Source organism: Scardinius erythrophthalmus, assembly GCF_964197995.2.
Source record: "Scardinius erythrophthalmus genome assembly, chromosome: 11".
Taxonomy (NCBI): domain Eukaryota; kingdom Metazoa; phylum Chordata; class Actinopteri; order Cypriniformes; family Leuciscidae; genus Scardinius; species Scardinius erythrophthalmus.
This window is the reverse complement of record NC_138231.1, coordinates 1,436,796-1,464,295: the sequence shown is the minus strand read 5'-3', so window position 1 is coordinate 1,464,295 and position 27,500 is coordinate 1,436,796. Positions and strand designations below refer to the sequence as shown.

The following is a 27,500-nucleotide window of genomic DNA, read 5'->3' as shown; positions in this document are numbered from 1 at the left end:
GATAGATAGATAGATAGATAGATAGATAGATAGATAGATAGATAGATAGATAGATAGATAGATAGATAGATAGACAGATAGACAGACAGACAGATAGACAGACAGACAGATAGATAGATAGATAGATAGATAGATAGATAGATAGATAGATAGATAGATAGATAGATAGATAGATAGATAGATAGATAGATAGATAGATAGATAGACAGACAGAGACAGATAGATGACAGACAGACAGATAGATAGATAGACAGATAGATAGATAGATAGACAGACAGACAGACAGACAGACAGACAGACAGACAGACAGACAGACAGATAGATAGATAGATAGATAGATAGATAGATAGATAGATAGATAGATAGATAGATAGATAGATAGATAGATAGATAGATAGATAGATAGACAGATAGACAGACAGATAGACAGACAGACAGACAGATAGATAGATAGATAGATAGATAGATAGATAGATAGATAGATAGATAGATAGATAGATAGATAGATAGATAGATAGATAGATAGATAGATAGATAGATAGATAGATAGATAGATAGATAGATAGATAGATAGATAGATAGATAGATAGATAGATAGACAGACAGAGACAGATAGATGACAGACAGACAGATAGATAGATAGATAGATAGATAGATAGATAGATAGATAGATAGATAGATAGATAGATAGATAGATAGATAGATAGATAGATAGATAGATAGATAGATAGATAGACAGATAGATAGATAGACAGACAGAGACAGATAGATGACAGACAGACAGATAGATAGATAGACAGATAGATAGATAGACAGATAGATAGATAGGTGGATGGATGGATGGATGGATGGAAGGAGATAGATATGCTTTTGTGTTTGTGAGTTTTATGTTTATCCTTGTCTTCCAGATGGTGTTTCCTTCGTAAATGACAAAGTAATTGGTAAAACGAGACTGCAGAAATTTGCATTCTTTTAAGCTCACAGTCGGGTAGTTAAAAGCCCATTCCTGATCCCAGCGGACGCGGCAGTGCTGAAGATAGCGGAGTTTCTCTTAAAGGGACAGTGCATTTCTCTCTAAAGTCTCATGCATGAGTGTAGATCATTCTGACTCCTTTTGTGTTACACATGAGAGTGAGTTTCCTTTAAAGGGGTCATGAACTGGATTATTTTATTATTTTATAATATTTCCTGGGGGGCCCTTATAATGTTAGGAAGATTTTTACATCAAACATGGTCATAATTTAGAAATAAAAGGCATTTTTCCTAACTTGGTTATAGCCTCTGATTTGAATGCTCTGTTTTAAGGGGCATGTCTGTGTGAGACTTCAGTTTAAACGCCCACTGCTGTGATTGGCTGTGAGACTTCAGTGTAAACACCCATTGCTGTGATTGGCTGTGATACTTCAGTTTAAACGCCCACTGCTGTGATTGGCTGTGAGATTTCAGTGTAAACACCCATTGCTGTGATTGGCTGTGATACTTCAGTGTAAATGACCACTGCTGTGATTGGCTGTGAGACTTCAGTGTAAACGCCCACTGCTGTGATTGGCTGTGAGACTTCAGTGTAAACGCCCACTGCTGTGATTGGCTGTGAGACTTCAGTGTAAATGCCCACTGCTGTGATTGGCTGTGATACTTCAGTGTAAATGTCCACTGCTGTGATTGGCTGTGAGACTTCAGTGTAAATGTCCACTGCTGTGATTGGCTGTGAGACTTCAGTGTAAATGCCCACTGCTGTGATTGGCTGACATGTTTGCATATGAAATAGCTAGTACACTGTAAAAAAATTCTAACCCTCCAAAATCAAAAATTTCAAGTGACCGATAACATCTAAATTTTTCAATTGGCCAAAGTGAAATTCTGTAAATTATAAAATTAAATTTACAGATTTTCACTCGGGCCAATTGAAATTGACAGAATTTCACTTTGGCCAATTGAAAAATTTAGATGTTATAGGTCACTTGAAATTTTTGATTTGGGAGGGTTAGAAATTTTTTACAGTGTATTACATGTGGAACTCTCTCGAAATCTTTTACTACGTTTTTTTTTTCCTATGACAATTTCTGCACTCTCAAGAATGCTTTCACCAAATAACAATGCAAACACGATGTAAATACAGTAAGAGCTTCGTTGTGCAGTGTAACAGCGTCATTGATTTCATAACGAGTTTTGGCAAGTGTCCAGATGAACTCGCGCTGTTTGATTGACAGCTTGGGCGATTGGAAAGGGATTGTTCTTTGATCGCTTTCTGTATATAATTTAATAGTTTAAATAAGATTATTTTCCTCCTACTAAGAGAAACGATGTGAAGTTGATCTTTTAGTCACTGGCTTGATTTACTGATGCATAAACAGTATTCAACGATTTTGAGAGAAAGAAAATCTGTCTGAACTTGAATAATTACACATCAGAAATCACTGATCACAGATCAGGCATTAGAATAAACATGACTACTTACATGTTTGAGGCGTTGCTGGCAGATACATATCGTAAAAATCTGTTTGCAAAGCCTGCGCCGAAATTGCGACTGATTTACCAAATAATCCACAGTGAAATGCACCGAATACTAACTAATAATGCACATCTGAGACATTCACACTGTTGAAAAAAATAACCCTTTCCTAGCATTAGGAGGGTTTGGAAGGTAATGGTATTGATCCTGTGTCGATCTTTTCTTATTCTCATGTCATTATTCACTAACGCTCCAGTGGGCGGCGCCAAAGACGCGGTCATGTAGACGTAGGCGTTGATGTTCTTCTTCTCCACTTTTGAGATCCTGTCGTTTTCTGCCCTTGGTTTCAATAAAAGCTGTTTTTGGAATAACAATGAAGTTTTTAGTTTTGAAACTTACAGGATATTTTAATAGTATAACGAACTCTTGACTGTCAAAAGATCAAGGAAAATTTGAATTCTCAGTTCATGACCCCTTTAAAACCCAGAGCTGGATCATGGGGTGTTGTCGGGAGCGTGTGATGGGATGAGGACTGATGTCTGATATCTGGAAGGATCAAGGCTGTTTGAGGAGCCGGTCAATTGGCCGTTGTCCCTCAGACCCGACACAACATGAGTCTTTTCACTGCTGTGTTTACTGTAGATGTGTGTGTGTGTCTGTGTGTGTGTGTCTGTGTGTGTGTGTGTGTGTGTGTGTGTGTGTGTGTGTGTGTGTGTCAGACCTCTCCAGCCCCGCGGGTGTGTGCTTTACTCACTCGCCCTCATGCCTAATGTGCCAATCGCTCAGACAGCATCTCTCCCTCAGCGCTCTGCCAGTTCTTCCATCTGCTCCTGAGAGACCGGCGCTCCAGCTCCTGCTTAGCCTGGGATCTGGACCGGGATCCTCCCAGAGGGATCTCTGCAGGTGTAATGGGTCTGGGTTTGTTCTCGCTGCGACAAACATCAGAAACCATTCATTTCCTCTGTAGATCCGAGCGAACCGCTCTCGTGTGAAAATGCACTCACTTTTACTGGAAATGCGATAAAATAATGTTTTATTTATTTAATACTCATATTTCACTACATATGGATGGATAGACAGAAGACGTGTAGATAGATGGATGGATGGATGGATGGATGGATTTTTTTTTTTGGGCATATAACGAAAGTCAGTAGGGTCCAATTGTTTTATTTTATTTTATTTTATTTTTTATTTTATTTTTTGCACTGTAACATTCTTCTTTTGAGTTTTGGACTGACACAAGGATAGGTAAATGATGATAGAATTTACATTTTCACTGTATTAGCACCATGTGATGTATTGCTTTATTTCACTCCAAAAATGGTCGATGATGTCACGAAACAAGCGGATTCATCCGAAGAATAAACATCCAGACGGGGAGTTTTGTGTGGAAATGCTCGTCGGCTCTGCTTTGTTAGGTTTTGTTTTATTGCGCTGGCTTTAATTTTCCGCTCGAGTAGTTTCCATTTTAAGGTGAATTACTGATAATGAGGAACATCCGCTAGTTAATGTTCACGCTGAGATTGTATGACAATAAGTCAATAGAGCTTTCAGCACGAGAGATCATGACATATGCTGATCTGAGACACGCCATCCATCTTTCCTTCCGGCTTTCATCCCTCTCTCTCTCACACTAATCCTGCTCTCTGGGTCTTAATAAGACTGAGCATTAGCAGAGAGATGATCTGATGTTCGACAGATGACAGTGGCGACTCTGGTGGATCTTGTGAGGGTTATGACAAGATGGCGCCGGTGTGCTTGGCTGGCCGTCTGCTCTCTGTCCTGGCTTTGTTTTTTATTTTTATTCCTAAAGTTTTTACATTGATTACGTATGACCGTCAATTGCTTTTAAACATAAGAGACTCTATTGAGGCTGTATCAAACACTGATTTGAGATCTGAGAATTTTAACAGCCCACCCCCTCCCTTCTTGACGAATGTCCCGGCCTTTCGAAGCCAGCTGCCATGGAGCTTTCCTGAAAAGAAGCGCCGCAGAAGAAGGGGGAAAAGAGGGGGTATTGCGGTCAAATTAAAGTTGCATCTAACAAGCCTACATCCATTATGCCATGGCTTGGGTCGCTTTGAGTTGGGATGTGGCCGATTTGCATCATGGCGCTCGCTCGAAGTGGCGTATTATTGGATTTTACCTGTGACTCAGGGCAAGTATTCCAGCTCTCCTCGTCTCCGGACACCACGTCTTCGCCGCGGGGGTGTAAATCTCAACAATCTTCGCTCGCTGTGCTGTGCTACACAGACGAACTGCGATTCGGTACAGGTAAAGATGGCTTTGGTAAATTCAAGATCGTTGATCAACAAGACATTCATCTTGCGAGATTTCTTTACCTCAAATAAATTGGATTTTCTGTTAATCACTGAGACTTGGCTGACTGCGGGGGATACAAGCCCCTTTTCCGAACTTGTGCCAACAAACTGCTCGTTTTTAAACTGCCCTAGAACTTCTGGCAGGGGCGGTGGGCTTGCGTCGGTGTTCAAAAGCCGATTTTGTTGTCATGCCCTAAAGACTGAATCCTACTCAAGCTTCGAAATGCTACTCTTTCAGCTAAATAAACATCAGTTATCGATTGCAGTGGTTTATCGTCCTCCGAAACCAAACAAGGACTTTTTAAAGGAGTTTTCAAACTTTTTGAGCGAAGCTGTTCTTAAATATGATAGGCTTTTAGTTGTGGGGGATTTTAATATTCATGTTTGTTGCGAGTCAAATTCCCTAGCTAAAGATTTTCTTAGTCTGGTTGACTCTCTGGACTTCATTCAAGTGGTAAATGGTCCCACTCACAAACAAGGCCATACCTTAGATCTTGTATTATTGCATGGTATTCCAGTTTGCAAACTTGAAACTTTTGAATTGAGTTTTTCAGATCATATGCCTATTATGTTCACTTGTTCTCTTCCAAATGGTAAAACTATGAAATCTAAGAGGTTATCACAGCAAACTCGGCTTTTTAATCCTTCATCTAATGATGATTTTGCTGTTTATTTTAAGGAGGCCTGTTTGATGTACAACCTTGATTCCTCCTTAAATAATTCAAATGTAGATGAACATCTTTCATTGTTTAATTCCATTTCAAATGATATTTTAAATTCTGTGGCTCCTGTGCGAGAAAAACGACTAAAATCTAAACCTGAACCCTGGTTAAACAGTACCACACAAGAACATAGACGAGTTTGTCGTAGAGCCGAACGGAAGTGGAAAAAAGATAAACTACAAGTATCTTTTGAAATTCTACGTGAATCATTAATTGGGTATCAAAAATCAGTTAAACTGGCAAAATCTCAGTATTTTTCAGATATCATTGCAAAAAATTGTCATAAACCTAAAACTCTTTTTACCATTTTAAACTCTGTTTTAAATCCAAATAGTGCCGTTTCTTTGAATGCCTCAGCTGCAGTATGTGAAGATTTTCTCAGGTTTTTCACAGATAAAATAGTTGACATAAGACAGCGTATAGTATCTTCAAATTATGACCTATCTGTCCCGCATCTCTGCACTACAATTTGTAATGAATTCCAGACAATTTCTTTAAGCTCCTTTCAAGACATAATTAAGCATTTGAAACCCACTACATGCCCACTTGATATTGTCCCCACTCGGTTTTTTCTTGAGGTCTTTGATGTTGTCGGACCAAGTATTTTAGCTATAATAAATAAGTCACTTCTTACAGCAACCGTTCCAAGATATTTTAAACATGCAATTGTTAAACCACTGCTTAAAAAACCTAATCTCGACCCGGCCGTCTTATCAAGTTATAGACCGATCTCAAATTTGGCTTTCATTTCTAAAGCCTTAGAAAAGGTTGTTTTAGTACAATTACAGAGCTTCTTAGAATCAAACAATATATTTGAAAAATTTCAATCTGGTTTCAGGAAGCATCATAGTACGGAGTCTGCACTTTTAAAAGTCTTAAATGATATTTTATTAACTGTAGACTCAGGGGACTCAATGATACTTCTACTTTTAGATTTAAGCGCTGCTTTCGATACCGTCGACCACAAAATTCTTATATCGCGTCTAGAAAAATATGTGGGTATCAAAGGTCGCGCTCTGGACTGGTTCAAATCATATCTCGAAGATAGGACTTTTTCTGTTTGTCTTGATGGTTTTTCTTCATCCAGCTGCGCCCTGATGTTTGGAGTTCCTCAAGGCTCCATTTTGGCTCCTGTTTTGTTCTCATTATATATGCTTCCTTTGGGGTCTATTTTTACCAAGCACAAGTTGTCATTTCATTTTTATGCTGATGACACCCAAATTTATTTGCCCCTGAAGCACAACGACAAAACAGCTTTGAGATCCTTAGCTGCATGCCTGGCTGATATTAAGTCTTGGCTTTCTTCAAATTTTTTGCACCTTAATGAGAGCAAAACAGAGGTTATGGTTTTTCAGCCTTCAGGCACCTTTAATTATGATTTGCGAGACTTAGTTTGTTATGAAAGACCCTCTACAAAAAAAATTTGGGTGTCATTTTTGAATCCTCACTCAAATTTGACAAACAGATAAACTCTGTAGTTAGATCTTGTTTTTTCCAACTACGATTGTTATCTAAAACCAAGAGTTTTTTAACCTTTTCTGAGTTTGAGAGAGTGATCCATGCATTTGTGTCATCTCGGCTGGATTATTGTAATTCTCTCTATGTCGGAATTAGTCAATCTAATATAAATCGACTTCAGATGGTTCAGAACGCAGCTGCCAGACTTTTGACTGGTACTCGCAAGTTCGAACATATTACCCCTGTACTGCGCTCCTTGCACTGGTTGCCGGTCCACTACAGAATTGATTTTAAAATTTTACTTTTTGTTTTTAAAGCTTTGAATGGTTCAGCCCCTACTTATCTTTGCGACCTTGTGAACCCAAAAACCTCTGTTAGATCTCTGAGATCCTCTGAACAAAAATTACTAATGGTCCCTAGATCTAGATTAAAGCTGCGAGGTGACCGGGCTTTTTCTGTTGTTGGGCCAAAGTTGTGGAACAGTCTCCCGGTCTCCCTCAGATCAGTTTCATTAGAAGCTGAATTTAAATCTAAGCTAAAAACATACCTTTTTTCTCAGGCATATAACTGTTCCTAGACTTTTTAGACCATTTATCAGTGTTTTGATTTACTTATTTACTGCATTGCGGTCTTTATTATATTTATGTATGTATGTATGTATGTGTTATACATGTTTTTGTGTATAGGTGTGTACTGTGTGTATATGCGCATGTATGTATATTTGTGCATGTGTACATGTGTATGTGTATATATGCATATGTGTATATCACTTATTTTATACTTTTTTTAATATGACATTGTACAGCACAGTGGTCAACTATTGTTGTTTTTACTGTGCTTTATAAATAAACTTTGATTTGATTTGATTTTGATTTGTGAGTTTGGTAACATCAGCCGCATTTCCATTTCAGATTTGTGCGAATCTTTTGCGATATTTTCTAAATGCCGATAAAATATTGCGAAATGACGGCGTTTCCATTAACCAATGTTATGCGACTGAAACGTCATATTTTTCCTCTCGCTATAAGTCATATTCCAGCAGATGTTGGTAGGTTTACATACGTCCGCCCACCGCACTAGCCATTATCATTAATGAAAGGATACGTAAGCGTGTTATCCAAGCATTAATGGCAAGGAAAGCTCCTTATACTTGTGACTGGCCACATATGAGGAGTTTCTGGGAGTTTCTCCCTCAAATCTGCTTCAAGCTCTTGATTGTGGCATTTCTTTGTGGTTCAGAATCCAGTATTCCCATAATGCTTTAGTCTTTTATGAGTTTAATAAAGAATCCCGCTTTCTGGGTCTTCATTAGACTGAGTATTAGCTGATCTACTGTTCTACAGCTTTTAAAGCGACACACACACACACACACATGGGCGGGTGATAGACTTGTGAGTTTGGTAACAGTGTAAACAAGCCGTCCTGGTGTAATCTTTCCCTCTTCTGAGCGCTTTGAGACTGGAATAGTGCGTTTGAAGTCGAGATCCCTGTCGAATCTCCGAACCCTCCAGCTTTATTCCCGCAGGCCTGGAGAGCAGAGCTGATATAATAGAGTTTGTTTTCCGAGCCGAAAGTGGCCCGTGATTCACCCGGACAGGGTTTAGAGTGGCCAATTTTCTCTCCGAGGCTTTACTCAAAAATTGAGCATTGATCCTGTAAAGCTGCTGGAACAATAACATGTTATTTGCTGCGACCCTCTTCAGAAAGTTTGTCAGGTTAGAAGCTTCTGCCGTGTTTGAACAGATGAAATGTGTTGATGGAGACGCGGACGTGCTTTATTCTGCTTAAAGATCAGCTCCTCAGGGTCATTTAGACATTTAGGATTGGGCATTTCATTAGTTTGAAGTGAACACTGAAATGGCAGTCTGCATAGTTACCAAAAAATAGATTAATTTTTCTGACAGTGCAGGACAAGTTTGTATATATATATATATATATATATATATATATATATAAAATGTGTATATATATATAAAATGTATTTCATAATAATATCATTTATATTAATTATTTATTTATCATTTTCATTTATTGTTATTCATTTATAATTATACTTTATTTGTATTCATATATTCATGATAACATTTATTTATTCATCTTTCATTCATAAGGTAATTTATTTCATGTATTTATTTATTTATAATGAAAATGCATTGTTATTCATTTAAAAATATATTTTATTTGTATTCATTATTCATAATGGAATTGATTTTCTTATTTTTTATCATTATTTATTTATGTGTTCATTAATAATATTATTTATTCATAATATAATTAAAATTGTATTTATTTATAATTTAATTCATATGTATTTATTTATTTACTTATTTATTCATTCATTCATAGTAGAATTTATTTAATTATTTATAATGTAAATGTATTGTCATTCATTTATAATTAAATTTTATTTTTATTCATTAATTTATTCACAATAGAATGTATTAATTAACTAATAATTAATTTATCATTCATTTTTTATATATTTATTAATTTATAATAACATTTTATTTATTTATTTGTTTATTCTTTCATTCATAATATATTTTTTATATAATTTAATTTATGTATATTTATTTATTTATTTATAATATTTATTTTTTAATTTGAATCCATTTTAACTGGCTGATTCCTAAACTATTACCCACAATCCTCAATATTTGCAAAGGCTTACAGGTTTGTGGAAAAACAAATCAGTAATTATTGAATTTGAAACTGAGTTGTGCGAGAACATGATCGACTGTCGTCTTCTTTAACAGTAAAACCTCTGCAATCTTCATCATCTTCTAGAAGAGTGTGATTGATGTGTTTTTCCTCAAGTTGAAATCACTGGATTTGCAGCAGGGCCACAGGGTTTTCCCGGTTTTCCCGGTCTTCCTCCTGCTGTTGTTGAAGTTGTTGCGACTCTGCGCTTCATTAAGAGAGTCTCGGCTCGTGTAATAAGTCTCGTCTGACACAAACCCCAGCGAGTGCTTGCAGAGATCAGCATCTTCTGGTTCCCCAGCGTCTTCATCAGGGCAGACCTGCTGAAGTCAGGAGCTCGTGTTCAACATCAGAGCCGGCTCTCTCTCAGTGCAGGGTCTCATTCGAGAGCTTAACACTCAAAACCTCATCTGATCAAAACTGTTTTGAAATTGAACATTGCGTTGCATGGAAACGGGAACTCGTGTTTGATTTTATAGCCCTTTTAAAGTCCAGATTATATGGTAAAAATATATATTCTGTATAATATGTTTAGTTCAATGCATTTGCCTTTCGGTAAACTTTAAAGTTAAAGGAGACATATCATGCTTTTAAATTGTTCCTTTTTACATATAAATCATACATTTGTGGTCTATATAAAGCGGAACTGCAATGCTTGGGTCTGAATTCCTCATTATTATAGCTCCACAGGCCCCTTTTCTGATGTGCTTCTGAGAGCAACTCGTTTTGGTGCGGTCTCTTTAAATACAATTGAGACACTTCATACCCCGCCCCTCTCCAGGTTGCAGAGGTTCAACTCCACCCCGTTCGGCCATTTTTGTAGTTTGATAGCAGAGATAGGATTATCTAGCGGCACAGAAACTTTTTATTCACACGTTATTAACAAAATGTCAACAACGGAAGACTTGTCCGGCCAGCCTTACATGTTCGAGCTGGAGCAAGATAAAAATGAAGACGACGAACCTGCAGAACAATGTCTTCATATGGATGTATCGCAATGGTGTGTTACTGTATTTATACATGAAACTTTGGTCTTCCGACCTTTTACCACCGTGTCGATTTATTTCGATTAATATGTGCGAGGGAGAGAGAGCAAGACAGCGTCTAGTTTGGAGACGGTGATGTCTTGTTTACACTTTCGCCTGGCTCTGAAGAGAGAGAGAGAGTGTGCGCGAGACCGGGTCTCTCTCTCTGCTCGTTCTTTCAGTCAAACATGCGCCACAAGCGCGGCAGTTCATCTACATTAGACGGTGTAATGAAGCGTGTGGGTTACTACATCCAACAACCGATCATTTTAACTTACCCTCTCGTAACTTCTGCATCCTTTAGCTTGGACTACAAAATTGCAGCAAGAAATAATAATGGCGGATTGCTCGAAGTGTTGGGCCGGAAGTCAATGTCCTTATTTGGCAGTTCCGCTGCAAATACTGTGACGTGATAGTTCACAAAACGTCATAGATAACAGAAAAATCGGAACAGGTTGAAAAATATGACCAAAACAGAATATAAAGATATCAAAGAAGCACCTGAAGAGAATAATTTCATCTTTTCTGTACTTCTAAACACTCCAAATATACAACAAAATGCATTTAAGGGCTAAAAAAGTGCATTTAGCATGATATGTCCCCTTTAAAGCAAATAAAGTTGATGTCATCAATCCCTCTTATTCATGCATATACATTACCCTGGAAACCCAGAGTTCTCGCGAGAGCACAAGTTGAATTTCTCAGCGAGTTACTCTGGTGTCGAGTAATGATGCTCATCCATATATATATGCCCTTGATCTGAGCTGCACCAATCACATCGGGTTATCTGATATAGGCGGGCCAGAGGCGAGATGACGACAGCGCTGTGACGTCGAAGTAAACATTGCAAGATGGCTATGGATGAACACCAGTTGTTTGAAACGGCTTTGGCCGCTACAATGAACGAGTTAGACTCGGCTTTTTCTCTAAAAGAGGAGCAGAAGACGGCGCTCGAATCGTTCCTTTGCAAGAAGAGCGTTTTTGCTGTTTTGCCGACCGGATACGGCAAGAGTCTAATCTACCAGTGAGCTCCGCTGGTAGCTAAGCGATAACTTGTTGTGATTGGTTGTGGTGTTGTCCAATGGCGTGCGGTGAGAATTTCAAACGCATGCTTGGTGCCGCCCCTCGAGCTGGCCGAGCTTCATTAGTCGATGCCAGACCATTAATCTTTCAGATTTAGGTCTGGATTTACAGGCTATCATATACATCATATATTCATAGACACTGTCATCTAAATAATTCATCATGGAAAGAAATTCAAGTCAACCCTAAAGTTTTCTTGTTGAATGTCAAGTTTTACTCAAATACATCACAATACTAAAGTCAAATGGGTTGTGATTTTTTTTCTCATTCTTTTTAATATTCTATTCTATTCTATTCTATTCTATTCTATGATGACTTTTATTATATTATAATATATGCTTTTTCTATATTGTCCGCTACTGGGCTTGTTGAGAATGTGAAACACACTTGCACTGCATCATGTCCTGCTCTCTGACTCAGTGACCCATGACACTGTACCTTTAAGACTTCTGTATGTAAATGATGCGTTTCTATTGGTCAGCGGTGTCACACACAGCATCAGCAACTAGTGGATCCTTCATCTATGCTTCTGTATATGCTTTTTAGGTCATTTATTTCATTTTATCTAAATGTATTTACATTTTATATTTTTATATTAATGTTACCTAATTTTAAAAAACATTTTACCACATTTTATAGTTTTATTATTATATTTATTTATTTATTTATTTACTTATTTTAATTATAAATTTTTTTCTTTTAAAAATGATTTATCATATTTATATGTATGTATGTATGTATATGTGTGTATATATATATATATATATATATATATATATATATATATATATATATATATATATATATATACAGTAGCCGACATTTGAAGTGGATCAAAAAAGGTCATCAAAGTTGTCCTAAGACAAGAACTGGTATTGTTCAAAATGTATGTATAACTTTGATAAAAGGTTTTGATCCACTTCAAATGTTGACTACAATATATATAAAACCCAATGTATATATATATACTGTATAATAGAAATATATCATATATATCACACATACAAATAAATTAAGTAAATAAATAAACAAATAAATAACATAATTAGATAAAATAATTTTTTCATATTTCTAATGTGACATCACACCCATTAATAAATCCATAAAATAAATATGATAAATATTGTCATCATGTGATATACTCGAGATTCCTCGTGCATACACACATCTCTCTGGATAATCACAATTAATGGCATAAAGGAAGTTTGGAAATGTAAAGTGATATTTGATCCACATTTTCCCACTGAACTCCTGCTAAATCCCGTGATGTCCGTGTGTGTTCTGCGCAGGGAAAGCGTTCGCTCCGGAGTTCTACTACGACACGTACAGCCCGCTGTGGCAGAACCGGCCTCGGGTTTACGGATACAAGCTCCAGTGGACTCAGATGAACCCCGGCGCCGTGGACCGGATCATGGCCTATCGCCTGGGCATACGGCAGGTCAGTGTGAGCATGAGTTATGATTCGCTGTCCCTGTTTTACTGTACTTCATGTGTTCTTATGAAATGTGGTCTACTGGATGAATAATAGTATTGTTGATTTGTTTTAATGTTCACTAAATGACCCATTCACTGGGAAAGAGCAAAAACACACACCGTTGACTAATTTCATGGTGTTTTTCACACTTACAGACAGCAACACACACTCTAGACAACACCGTACATTTAACTTAAATAGCAATATATAAAAAAACCTAATCTAATGAAATGACAAAAACATAATAAAATGACTAAAACATTAAACAAATTAACATGAAAACAAAGAATCAAATTCAAAATACTAAAATAACACTGATAGTTTTTATTAATTTTATTTTAGTTGTATTTATTTTAGTACATCTAGTAAAACAAAATTTTTAATTTACATTATCATTACATTATTTTTAATTTACATTATCATTACGTTATTTTTAATTTACATTATCATTACGTTATTTTTAATTTATGTTATCATTACACGATCATTACATTATCTTTTCATTTACATGATCAGAAAGCATGTTTCTGGCTGTAAGGAAACACACAGAAATCTTTCCTCCAGTCCTCTTCCCTCTTTCCTCTTCCCTCTTCCCTCTTTCCTCTTCACTCTTCCCTCTTCTCCCTTCCCTCTTTCCTCTTCACTCTTCCCTCTTCTCCCTTCCCTCTTTCCTCTTCCCTCTTTCCTCTTCACTCTTCCCTCTTTCCTCTTCCCTCTTTCCTCTTCCCTCTTTCCTCTTCCCTCTTCCCTCTTCTCTCTTCTCTCTTTCCTCTTCCCTCTTTCATCTTCCCTCTTCTCTCTTCCCTCTTTCCTCTTCCCTCTTCTCTCTTTCTTCTTCCCTCTTTCCTCTTTCCTCCAGTCCTCTTTCCTCTTCCCTCTTTCCTCTTCCCTCTTCCCTCTTTCCTCCAGTCCTCTTTCCTCTTCCCTCTTTCCTCTTTCCTCTTCCCTCTTTCCTCCAGTCCTCTTCCCTCTTTCATCTTCCCTCTTCTCTCTTCCCTCTTTCCTCTTCCCTCTTTCCTCTTCCCTCTTCTCTCTTTCTTCTTCCCTCTTTCCTCTTTCCTCTTCACTCTTCCCTCTTCTCCCTTCCCTCTTTCCTCTTCACTCTTCCCTCTTCTCCCTTCCCTCTTTCCTCTTCCCTCTTTCCTCTTCACTCTTCCCTCTTTCCTCTTCCCTCTTTCCTCTTCACTCTTCCCTCTTCTCCCTTCCCTCTTTCCTCTTCCCTCTTCCCTCTTCCCTCTTCTCCCTTCCCTCTTTCCTCTTCCCTCTTTCCTCTTCCCTCTTTCCTCTTTCCTCTTCCCTCTTTCCTCTTCCCTCTTCTCCCTTCCCTCTTTCCTCTTCACTCTTTCCTCTTCCCTCTTCCCTCTTCTCCCTTCCCTCTTCTCTCTTTCCTCTTCTCCCTTCCCTCTTCTCTCTTTCCTCTTCCCTCTTTCCTCTTCCCTCTTCTCCCTTCTCCCTTCCCTCTTCTCTCTTTCCTCTTCCCTCTTTCCTCTTCCCTCTTCTCCCTTCCCTCTTTCCTCTTCCCTCTTCCCTCTTTCCTCTTCCCTCTTTCCTCTTTCCTCTTCTCCCTTCCCTCTTCTCTCTTTCCTCTTCTCCCTTCCCTCTTCCCTCTTTCCTCTTCCCTCTTCTCTTTCCTCTTCTCCCTTCCCTCTTCTCTCTTTCCTCTTCTCCCTTCCCTCTTCTCTCTTTCCTCTTCCCTCTTCCCTCTTTCCTCTTCCCTCTTCTCCCTTCCCTCTTTCCTCTTCCCTCTTTCCTCTTCCCTCTTCCCTCTTTCCTCTTCCCTCTTTCCTCTTCTCCCTTCCCTCTTCTCTCTTTCCTCTTCTCCCTTCCCTCTTCTCTCTTTCCTCTTCCCTCTTTCCTCTTCCCTCTTCTCCCTTCTCCCTTCCCTCTTCTCTCTTTCCTCTTCCCTCTTCCCTCTTTCCTCTTCCTTCTTCTCCCTTCCCTCTTTCCTCTTCCCTCTTCCCTCTTTCCTCTTCTCCCTTCCCTCTTTCCTCTTCCCTCTTCCCTCTTTCCTCTTCCCTCTTTCCTCTTCCCTCTTCTCCCTTCTCCCTTCCCTCTTCTCCCTTCTCCCTTCCCTCTTCTCTCTTTCCTCTTCCCTCTTTCCTCTTCTCCCTTCCCTCTTTCCTCTTCCCTCTTCCCTCTTTCCTCTTCCCTCTTTCCTCTTCCCTCTTCCCTCTTCTCCCTTCTCCCTTCCCTCTTCTCCCTTCTCCCTTCCCTCTTCTCCCTTCCCTCTTTCCTCTTCCCTCTTTCCTCTTCCCTCTTTCCTCTTCCCTCTTCTCCCTACCCTCTTTCCTCTTCCCTCTTTCCTCTTCCCTCTTTCCTCTTCCCTCTTCTCTCTTTCCTCTTCCCTCTTTCATCTTCTCTCTTCCCTCTTTCCTCTTCCCTCTTTCCTCTTCCCTCTTCTCTCTTTCTTCTTCCCTCTTTCCTCTTTCCTCCAGTCCTCTTTCCTCTTCCCTCTTTCCTCTTCCCTCTTTCCTCCAGTCCTCTTCCCTCTTCCCTCTTTCCTCCAGTCCTCTTTCCTCTTCCCTCTTTCCTCTTCCCTCTTTCCTCTTTCCTCTTCCCTCTTTCCTCTTTCCTCTTCCCTTTTCCCTCTTTCCTCTTTCCTCCAGTCCTCTTCCCTCTTTCCTCCAGTCCTCTTTCCTCTTCCCTCTTTCCTCTTCCCTCTTCCCTCTTTCCTCTTTCCTCCAGTCCTCTTCCCTCTTTCCTCCAGTCCTCTTTCCTCTTCCCTCTTTCCTCTTCCCTCTTCCCTCTTTCCTCTTTCCTCCAGTCCTCTTCCCTCTTCCCTCTTTCCTCTTCCCTCTTTTCTCTTTCCTCCAGTCCTCTTACCTCTTACCTCTTTCCTCTTCTCTCTTCCCTCTTTCCTCTTCCCTCTTTCCTCTTTCCTCTTTCCTCTTCCCTCTTTCCTCCAGTCCTCTTCCGGTCTCTCTGTCCACACGGATCACATTAATCCTGATGTTTCTACGGTATGTGAGTGGATGAGAAGCAGGAAAAGCGAGGGTTTCTGGGTAAATAAGTGTCGGCCCCGGGGCCCGGATCTGCTGTTTGTATCTCCTCACTGTGACTCTGGGTTTCACCGCTTCAGAATGGAGGACGAGCTCTTCATGCTACATCCCATCATGTGAGATCACGAGTAGCAGGTCTCAGGGATTGTGTGCTGGAATATTAAATATGCCAGTGTTGCTCTATAGTGAACTAATGCCAGTGCATCTTCAGTGTATGCATATATGGCTTTTAGGTCAGCATCGCCTACTAAATTATTTATTTATTTATGTATTTAGCATTCTTTACTCATGTCTTCATCATATAATAACTGCCAATGGTGCCCTGCACTGTACTATTCCCAGAGGATCCTAAATGCTTGCATTTGTTCATGATTTATTTTATTTTTTACTTTATTCATGTCTTTGTGAGTTATTTTAATTAATTTTAAAATAAAATTAAAATTTTTTTTATTTAAAGTATTTTCCTATTTTTACTCGTGTCTTTGTGATTTTATTTTTTATTTTTTTATTTTTATTTTGGGGGGGATTTTTGGTATTTTATATTTTATATTTATTTTTTATTTTATTTTTTTATTTTTTGTTGTTTTACTCATGTCTTCATTACTAATTTTATTTACTTATTTTTATTTTGCTTTCTTTTCTCATGTCTTTGTGATTTTATTTTTCTTTTCTTTTTTTATCATTTCATATCATTATTTTATTATTTTAATTTGATTATTTGTATAGTTTCATTCTGGCCTCTCTCGTCCTCCCGTGTGAACCTCATGATCAACACTCAGTTTCTGCCACTGGAGATCCGGCTCTTTGATTTCTTCCACATCTCGCTGGCGTTCTCCGTCTTTGATCAGACCTCGAGAACTCTCTCTGCTTCTGAGGTTACATGAAGTGTGTGAGAATTCATGTTACGAAGACGAGTGTGAGAACCGAAGGTGTGTTTGCTGTGTCAAAGTGAGCTGCAGGTCATTTTCAGAGCGATTTGGCAGTTCGAGGTTTACTCATGTCTTTGTGAGTAATTTTATTTTATTTTTGTATTTATTTACGTATGTATTTTATTTTATTTTGCTATTTTTACTCATGTCTTCATGAGTAATTTTATTTTATTTATTATTTTTTTATTTTATTTTGCTTTCTTTTTCTCTCGTCTTTGTGATTTTACTTTTTTAATTTAACAAAAAAAAATTTCATTTGCATTTTTTATTTTTATTTTATTAATGGATTTCATTCAACTCATTCGATTTGGCAGTTCGAGGTCAGCTGTTTGTTTGTTTTTTTTGGTTTGTTTGTTTTGCACACTAACAGTATTCTCATCGCCTGATAAACTTAAGGTTGAGCCACTGTAGTCACTTGATTATTTTAAACATTGTCTTTACTAACTTTCTGGGCCGGCAAATTTCATTAACAGAGAAGCCTATAGAGGAGTGAGACCGCTCTCAGATTTAATCAACATTATCTTAATTTGTGTTCTGAAGATGAACGAAAGTCTGACGGGGTTGAACAACATGAGGGCGAGTCATTACTGACAGAGTTTACATCTCTGGGTGAACTAACCCTTTAATTAAAGTTCTAATGATATCAGTTTCTGCACAAACCACTGGGAGTTTTCCAGCGTTTTCTTTGCATATTTATTGCAGTAAAACTAATGTTTCTATGGAAACGTGTTATACAGCAGGGATATTATTGTTCACTAAAATTAAAATTAAAACAAAAACCTTAAAAAAATTGAATTGCTTGAAATAAAATTAACATAAAAAAAAAAGTATTTTATTCCAGCGTGGCAATCAACATTTCTCGTGTTGGTTTAGTTTAACCTGCAGTGCTCAAATAACTACATTGAACAAAATTACTAAAACTTGTACTAAACTTTAAATATGGTGGCATAAGTAATGTTAGTAAATGCATTAACAATCACTGAGCATTACATTTGTTTTAGGATTTATTAATCTTAAATGTTAAATGTTAGTTAATAAAAATACAACTGTTTATATTAGTTCAAGTCCATTAAAAAATAACAGATACAACTTTTGATTTTAATAATGTATCAGTAATGGTTCTGAACTGTAGAAGTAGTTAACTAATGTTAAAAAATAATGTGAAGTGTTATCAAAAGAACATATTTTGACCAAACAAGATTTGGACCCCATTGACTTTAATTGTATGGACAAAAAAACACACACACTTCTCAAAATATCTTTATTATGTTCCACAGAAGAAAGTTAATGGTGATAGACTGATCGTTTTGGTGATCTATTCCTTTTAATGAAGTGAATGTGAGTGTGTGAACTGAAGCAGATTGAATCTGTATTTATCTGCAGTGTGAATGTGTGTCTCATGTTGAACATGTTTCCACATTATGGTATTTTTCATGGATTTTGTCCATGTTCATCTTTCTTTAGTGTGTAATGTTGCTGTTTGAGGATGACAAGGGGAGTTCTTCTCTATATCAGTGTCTGTGTTCCTGAACTCCTGAAACGCCTCCATTGTAGTCTTGAGTTTACAAACACGTCACAATATTCCTCATTATAATAATTATAATAATTAATATTATAATTAATAATTAACTGGCAGTTATGGTAAGGGGCGGGACATTTCCCAAACACACTCGAAGCGCTCGACCAATCACAACACACTGCTCCAGCCAACCAATCAGAGCACAGTGTGCTTTTCAGAGGGAGGGGCTTCATAGAGACAGGAAGTAAACAGAGCGTTACTGACAGACTGGGAAGAGAGGAGCCGCAACAATGGAGAATATGAGGAGAATAATCAACATTCAAGCAGGAAAACCTGTTCTAGTAGAGACCAAACACAACATTAAGATAAAATGGCCTCTTTAACATTCTCACAGGATGTATTTTCCCTGATTTCTCCCTCAGACGGGGCAGCAGCGCTGGTGGGAGCAGGAGATTCCCGTGGAGGGAAACATCCAGAAGGGAGAACTGATCACACACAACCTGACGGAGCTCATCCGACCCGAGGCTTACGTGGTCCGACTCACGCCGATCACACGCTTCGGAGAGGGAGATTCAACCACCAGGATCGTCACGTACAGCGGTACGTCACGCATGAAAACCACTGGGTTAAACACAACCCAATTTGGGTTGTTTTCAACACAAGGGCTGGGTAAATATAGGACAGAACCATAGACTGTAAATAAATATGTTCGTAGTGTGCGTGACGTCACCCGTATTGTTTCTGAAGAGTGTTTTTGAAGCCCAAAGTGGGCGGAGCCGGCCGTCGCCATCTTGGCAGCGTCACTCCCAGATAAACGTAAATGTGCAGCGAGGCGGATTAGCAGAGGTGACGTGACGCTAACAGACAGCAGACAAACGCTAGTAGTGACATCAGCAGCAATCCACCTGTCACTCAAGTGGCCACGCCCTTAATTATGCACAACTTTAAGGCTTAATATCATTTATACGGATGAGTTATAAAAATATTCACCCCGCTCACAGTCGTCATGAAGGACAACATTAGCTATATAGACCAAAACCACTTTTTGCTCCAGACTGTAAACATGTTTTATTCTGCTGTAAAGTTGGGCATTTTAACATGGGGCTCTATGGGATTGACTCTCTTCTGCAGCCGGAACTCTAGTGGCCAGTCGATGAACTGCAGTTTAACTCACTTCAGTGTTAGATTCACAAGAGAGACCAGAAGGTTGCCGCTTGGACAGAACACATGTTGGGTTTATTTTACCCAGCAAATTGGGTTGTTTATTCATTGGGTTGATTTAACCCATCATACTGGGTTGATTCAGTTTTTACTATAGAACTAACTTTTTTATTTTAATTTTACTTAATACTTGAATTAGTTTTTACGGATTAACTTAAATCCTCTAAACTTTTCTAAACTCTCTCTTGAAGAGGCCGCAAAAAAGCCCGCGATGAATAACTCAATAACAGGAAAACTACCCAAACACTGAAAACATAACCCCAGATTCTTTAGTGTAGCTGAGTTCATGAGCTATTTATTTGATCAAAATACAGTAAAAATTGTGAAATATTATTCTAATGTAAATCATTTGTTTTCTATGTGAATATACAGTAAAGTGTAATTTATTCCTGTGATCAAAGCTGTATTTTCAGCATCATTACTCCAGTCTTCAGTGTCACATGATCCTTCAGAAATCATTCTAATATGATAATTTGATGCTTTAGAATGTTGAATATTTTCACATATTTGATACATTTTATTTATTTTTCAGGATTCTTTGATAAATTGAAAGTTCAAAAGAACAGCATTTACAGGAAATATAATCTTTTGTAACATTACTAATGTCTGTACTGTCACTTTTGGTCAATTTAATGTGGCCTTGATTAATAAAAGTAGTGATTACGTAAAAAAAAAAAAGGTTTGAATGTTCAGAAATAAGGTTGAGATCATTAGTTTCGTGCTGGAAGTGATCAGCTGATGAGAGATCAGTGTTTGCGATCTGCTCGTTTGGAGTTTCAGTTTGATTGTGTTTTACGTGTCGGCTGCTGGTTAATAATTCATCTGACGCTCGTGAACATCAATCCAGAACAAAAAGAAAAATTTTAGATGATGCAAAAGCAAATAATTCATTTCAGTATTTCGCTGAACTACTACAAGTACTATAATGTTCTGAGTTGTAAATAAAGATTATTGAAGCACGTTTTCAGCTTTTCCACTTCAATTTTTTCAATATTACTTGTTTTTTCTTTGCAATTATATGTGAAATTTACTAGTATTTTCTGAGTGAAAACATTTCAAAGTAAATCCTAAACTAAGTTATTTTCAATGCATGAGAGAATTATGATGTATGCCGTTCACAGCCGTTAGCATTGATACTGCTGAGTTATGAAACCTATCTCTCCTAAATAAAGCACGTCTCGTCCGCGGCATCGAGGCCAGAGTTTAATGAAGTGTCTGTGTGCTTTCAGCATTTGCTTTTGTTGCATGACCGACTCAAGAAGGTCTGAAATGAGGTTACTTGTTAATCTTTAATCTATTAAACATATTGAAACATGAAAGCGGATGGGATATTGTTTGGCGGGGTCAACTCTGGCTTAACGGAGATAAATAAAGTCTACGTGACTTTGTTCTCTGCATTACGTCTGATTAGTCTGGCCTGGGAGTTTATAAACTGGCCGATAATCAAATGCTGCTTTAAAACGGGTGTTTTATGTGACTGTGGGAAGCCATGTAATGTTATACTGGATTTTTCTCCATGTTCATCTTTCTTTAGCGTGTAATGTTGCTGTTTGAGCTTGAAAAATGGAGTTCTTCTCTATATAAGTGTCAGTGTTTCTGAACTCCTGAAACGCCTCCATTGTAGTCGTGAGTTTCTTCCGGGAACGAACACGTCACAATATTCCTCATTATAATAATTAATACGCAGAATAAAGGGGCGGGGCCTGGTTGAGTTAGTTAGCAGTGTGTTGACACTCTCTCTTGTGAATCAACACTGAAGTGAGTTAAACTGCAGTTCATCGACTGGCCACTAGAGTTCCGGCTGCAGAAGAGACTCAATCCCATAGAGCCCCATGTTAAAATGCCCAACTTTACTGCAGAATAAAACATGTTTACAGTCTGGTGCAAAAAGTGTTTTGGTCAATAAAGCTAATGTTGTCCTTCATGACGACTGTGAGCGGGGGGAATATTTTTATAACTCATCCGTATAAATGATATAAAGCCTTAAAGTTGTGCATAATTAAGAGCGTGGCCACTTGAGTGACAGGTGGATTGCGGCTGATGTCACTACTAGTGTTTGTCTGCTGTCTGTTAGCGTCACGTCACCTCAGCTAATCCGCCTCGCTGCACATTTACGTTTATCTGGGAGTGACGCTGCCAAGATGTCGACTGCCGGCTCCGCCCACTTTGAGCTTCGAAAACACTCTTCAGAAACACTACGGGTGACGTCACGCACACTACGAACATATTTATTTACAGTCTATGGTTGAAAATGGAGGTTATGATAAGGGGCGGGGCATTTCCCAAACACACTCGACCAATCACAACACACTGCTCCAGCCGACCAATCAGAGCACAGTGTGCTTTTCAGAAGGAGGGGCTTCATAGAGACAGGAAGTAAACAGAGCGTTACTGACAGACTGGGAAGAGAGGAGCCGCAACAATGGAGAATATGAGGAGAATAACCAACATTCAAGCAGGAAAACCTGTTCTAGTAGAGCCTGAAACAACATTAAGATAAAACGGCCTCTTTAACATCCTGATGTACTTAAGAAAACTGAAAGTGTAGATTCTCAGCAGCAAAACAGCCTTTTGAAATCTGTGTCTCATAATGGAGACGACGATCCTCTATTCTCATCTCTAACACAATGACACAGACGAGGAGGAGGAGGTGGCGTCTCAATTTGCTCTGATTTCTCAACTTGAAACGGATTGAAAAAGAGCAAGACAAAAGAGAGCCCCTCCACTCCGGGAAAGATCTGTTTTATTCCTGAATGATGATATGATAAAGTCGCCGCAAGAGTAAATGCTTCATTCTGCATTTCTCAGAAATGATTCATCCTCCCTGTGAATCGACTGTCAGCGTTTATTATTGTTGTGTGGATTGTTCGAGGCATCGCTAGTGTTCAGATGAATACTCTTTGATGGGTTTTAATCCTCTAATACTCATATTTATGTCACCCTGACACTAAAAATCTCTTGAAAAGCTTCGTCTCGGATGTTTCCCGTCTTCTAAATCGATCTCCTCAACATGACGGAATGTCCGTTTGTGTTTGATGCTTTCGCTTAAAGCTTTTATCTGTCGATATAAAGTGATTATTGTGATCCGCTCTTAGACACATTATTGTTAAATCTTATCCAGACAGTGATGGAAAAATAAACAAAGGGATTTAGAAATTAAATTGTAAACTGTAAAATTAATATTCCAGGTTGTTTTTGATCTATTGTCAATGTACAGAATTTATTACAGACAATCATGTTGTCATTTCCATATTTACACAACTCTTCAAAAGTTTGAGTTCAAAATGTTTTTTGATTGGTAATGTTTCTGAAAGAGTCTCTTCTGCTCAGCAAGGCTACATTTATTTGATCAAAAATACAGTAAAAACAGTGACATATTATTACAATAAAGAATACAATAAAACAGCTGTGAATATATAGTAAAGTGTAATTTATTCCTGTGATCAAAGCTGAATGTTCAGCATCATTACTCCAGTCTTCAGTGTCACATGATCCTTCAGAAATCACTCTAATATGATGATTTGATGCTCAAGAAACACTTATGATTATTATTATCAGTGTTTAAAACAGTCATACTTTTGTGGAAACCGTGATGCATTTAATTTTCAGGATTCTTTGATGAATAGAGAGTTCAAAAGAACAGCATTTATTTGAAATGGAATCTTTTGTTACATTATAAATATATTTACTGTCACTTTTGATCAATTTAATGCATCATTGAAGAATAAAATTATTAATTAAAAAACAACAACAATCTTTTCTAAGGTAGTCTGCATATAAACAAATGGACATACATTTGCTTCAAATACTCTAATAATGAAAGTCTAATTGATTTAAAAATTAATTAGATTTTTTTTCAAGTGGTTTGAGTGAATGATTCAATGACTCACTCATAAACTCTTCACTTGTTTCATTACTGGATGAATCAGTGTTTTTGAGCAAATCTCTTGAGTGAATGATTCAATGACTCACTCATAAAGACTTCACTTGTTTCATTACTAGATGAATCAGTGTTTTTGAGCAAATCTCTTGAGTGAACGATTCAATGACTCACTCATAAAGACTTCACTTGTTTCATTACTTGATGAATCAGTCTTTTTGAGCGAATCTCTTGAGTGAATGATTCAATGACTCACTCATAAAGACTTCACTGGTTTCATTTCTTGATGAATCAGTCTTTTTGAGCGAATCTCTTGAATTAATGATTCAATGACTCACTCATAAAGACTTCACTTGTTTCATTACTGGATGAATCAGTGTTTTTGAGCGAATCTCTTGAGTGAATGATTCAATGACTCACTCATAAAGACTTCACTTGTTTCATTACTTGATGAATCAGTTTTTTTGAGCAAATCTCTTGAATGAATGATTCAATGACTCACTCATAAAGACTTCACTTGTTTCATTACTGGATGAATCAGTGTTTTTGAGCGAATCTTTTGAATGAATGATTCACTGACTCACTCATAAAGACTTCACTTGTTTCATTACTTGATGAATCAGTCTTTTTGAGCGAATCTCTTGAATGAATGATTCAATGACTCACTCATAAAGACTTCACTTGTTTCATTACTGGATGAATCAGTGTTTTTGAGCGGATCTTTTGAATGAATGATTCAATGACTCACTCATAAAGACTTCACTTGTTTCATTACTTGATAAATCAGTCTTTTTGAGCGAATCTCTTGAGTGAATGATTCAATGACTCACTCATAAAGACTTCACTTGTTTCATTACTTGATGAATCAGTTTTTTTGAGCAAATCTCTTGAATGAATGATTCAATGACTCACTCATAAAGACTTCACTTGTTTCATTACTGGATGAATCAGTGTTTTTGAGCGAATCTTTTGAATGAATGATTCAATGACTCACTCATAAAGACTTCACTTGTTTCATTACTTGATGAATCAGTCTTTTTGAGCAAATCTCTTGAATGAATGATTCAATGACTCACTCATAAAGACTTCACTTGTTTCATTACTGGATGAATCAGTGTTTTTGAGCGAATATCTTGAGTGAATGATTCAATGACTCACTCATAAATACTTCACTTGTTTCATTACTGGATGAATCAGTGTTTTTGAGCGAATCTCTTGAATGAATGATTCACTGACTCACTCATAAAGACTTCACTTGTTTCATTACTTGATGAATCAGTCTTTTTGAGCGAATCTCTTGAATGAATGATTCAATGACTCACTCATAAAGACTTCACTTGTTTCATTACTGGATGAATCAGTGTTTTTGAGCGGATCTTTTGAATGAATGATTCAATGACTCACTCATAAAGACTTCACTTGTTTCATTACTTGATAAATCAGTCTTTTTGAGCGAATCTCTTGAGTGAATGATTCAATGACTCACTCATAAAGACTTCACTTGTTTCATTACTTGATGAATCAGTTTTTTTGAGCAAATCTCTTGAATGAATGATTCAATGACTCACTCATAAAGACTTCACTTGTTTCATTACTGGATGAATCAGTGTTTTTGAGCGAATCTTTTGAATGAATGATTCAATGACTCACTCATAAAGACTTCACTTGTTTCATTACTTGATGAATCAGTCTTTTTGAGCAAATCTCTTGAATGAATGATTCAATGACTCACTCATAAAGACTTCACTTGTTTCATTACTGGATGAATCAGTGTTTTTGAGCGAATATCTTGAGTGAATGATTCAATGACTCACTCATAAATACTTCACTTGTTTCATTACTGGATGAATCAGTGTTTTTGAGCGAATCTCTTGAGTGAATGATTCAATGACTCACACATGTTTTAACAGGCACTTGTCTCCACCTACTGGTGTAACGATGTAATGATCCAATCTTTATTTGAAGTGTCAAGTTGCTTTCAAAAGGTGATTTACTCTATTTTGATCACTACAGTAGACATCAGTGTTTATATCAGAACTATAAACTTTTACCCCAGTACTTCTGTGATAATCTGAATGATTGTAAGACAGAAATAATGAAACTGTTCGTCGAATCGCTGTCATTAGGAATAAGATCAGGTGCTGAATCGAGACTGAGCTCTTTATGACACATCAGATTGAGCTTATTAATCGTGCAGCTCTTCTACATATGCAAGCTTAATGTTATGAAATGTGCATGTTATGTTCTCAATGTTCCTGCAGACGCTATAGTGGACATTAGACCTCACAGCTCGAATACACCGGTTCTTGCTGAATAATTCCTATATTTGCGCTCTCAAATGATCAGGATTGCGATTCCACCATAAAAGCATTGTTGCAAAGACATGTCATGTTTGTTTGCACACTGCAATCATCGTCTGTGGTTATTTACAGCATGCAACAGATTCCATATATATATTCTCCAATATTCTTCAGACACGTTTGCTTTGAGATGATTTGTGATTAGCGTGTTTAATCGAGTACATTAAAATCAATTATTTCAGTAGGCATGAATCACTCCGCATTAACAAAGTTTTGCGGTTACGCTGATGCAGCGCATCTATTCAGCATGACAGGAATCGATCCCTGAGCCGCTCGTGTGTCTTCATGACAGTCCAGATTGTGTTTACTGGCGAAAAGTTTACCATGGTTGTTCGGCTGTTGTTTTGAGCAATAAAACGGTGGTGTAGTCTTTACCGGGTCAGCCGCTCAAACAGCTCTTCCCTCCTTTAAAATCTGAATTATTTATTGAACTTTCCATTACTGCATTCCTTCCGTTTACATGCACAAATAATAAATGTGAGATTGTAAGTGATTTCTTGATCATGAAAGTTGCATGAACTGTTTGTGAAGCTCTCAGAGTTTATAATGAGACGGTAAAACGTCATTCTTAATGCATTTATGTATTTCGGTGAATCATTCACATGCATATTTGATTGTGATTGGGTCATGCAGGTCAAACTTTATTACAGGCACTTTTTAATTCACTTTTTAAACTAACTTTAACTGACTTGATCAGGAAGATTCGAGCTGAAAGAGAAACTGCTCATTGCATGTATTAGCAGAAGATTTACATTCATTTAACATTATATATATATTTGTATTTATATTTATATTTAAAGACAGGTTTATATATATATATAAATCCAGGGGGAAAATTGCCTTTTAGGAACATACATATACTGTACATATAGGCTATATATATTTATATTTAAATGTATTATCAGATCATCAGATTCTCTCTCTGTGTTGTTTTTCCTCTTGCTTTCGTTTATTTCATCAGTTAGTGAGACACATTAATCCAGAAGCCAACATTTCATGACGTTTCATCACATCCACATGTTGACGATAATTAATTCATGTTTCTCTGGAGATCGCCGGTCAGTTATGAGCGGAAAACAATCACAGCGGGTAATTTGAGCCGGAGGGAGTTTGAGTGTTGTTTTTGATCATGTGTCTGGTGTCTGCTGTAGTTTCACACACTCGCACGATCACAGAGACGTTAAACGTTATAAAACCTGCTCAGGTGATTCGTTTTCTGCTCAGATTAACATCTACTCATGATGGAGACGTTTAATGCGGTCATGTTTCTCCACACTTCTGTTTGGAATTTGAACATGTTTTTTTTTTTTTTTTATAGTTACACTGTTTTAAAAAAATCACAGTTTGTTATATTATA

At 37.5% G+C, this 27,500-nt stretch overlaps 1 protein-coding gene across 1 annotated transcript in view; it reads left to right on the top strand.

Annotated features, from left to right (window-relative positions):
* LOC308698193 (MAM domain-containing glycosylphosphatidylinositol anchor protein 2) overlaps window positions 1-27,500 on the top strand; it is a gene marked incomplete at both ends in the record, with an annotated part of 185,740 nt that overhangs the window by 144,733 nt on the left and 13,507 nt on the right. The window contains 2 exons of the mRNA XM_081378113.1: window positions 13,051-13,199; window positions 19,105-19,282. Of these exons, the coding sequence (XP_081234239.1) occupies window positions 13,051-13,199; window positions 19,105-19,282 (327 nt within the window). The remainder of the gene's footprint in view (window positions 1-13,050; window positions 13,200-19,104; window positions 19,283-27,500) is intronic.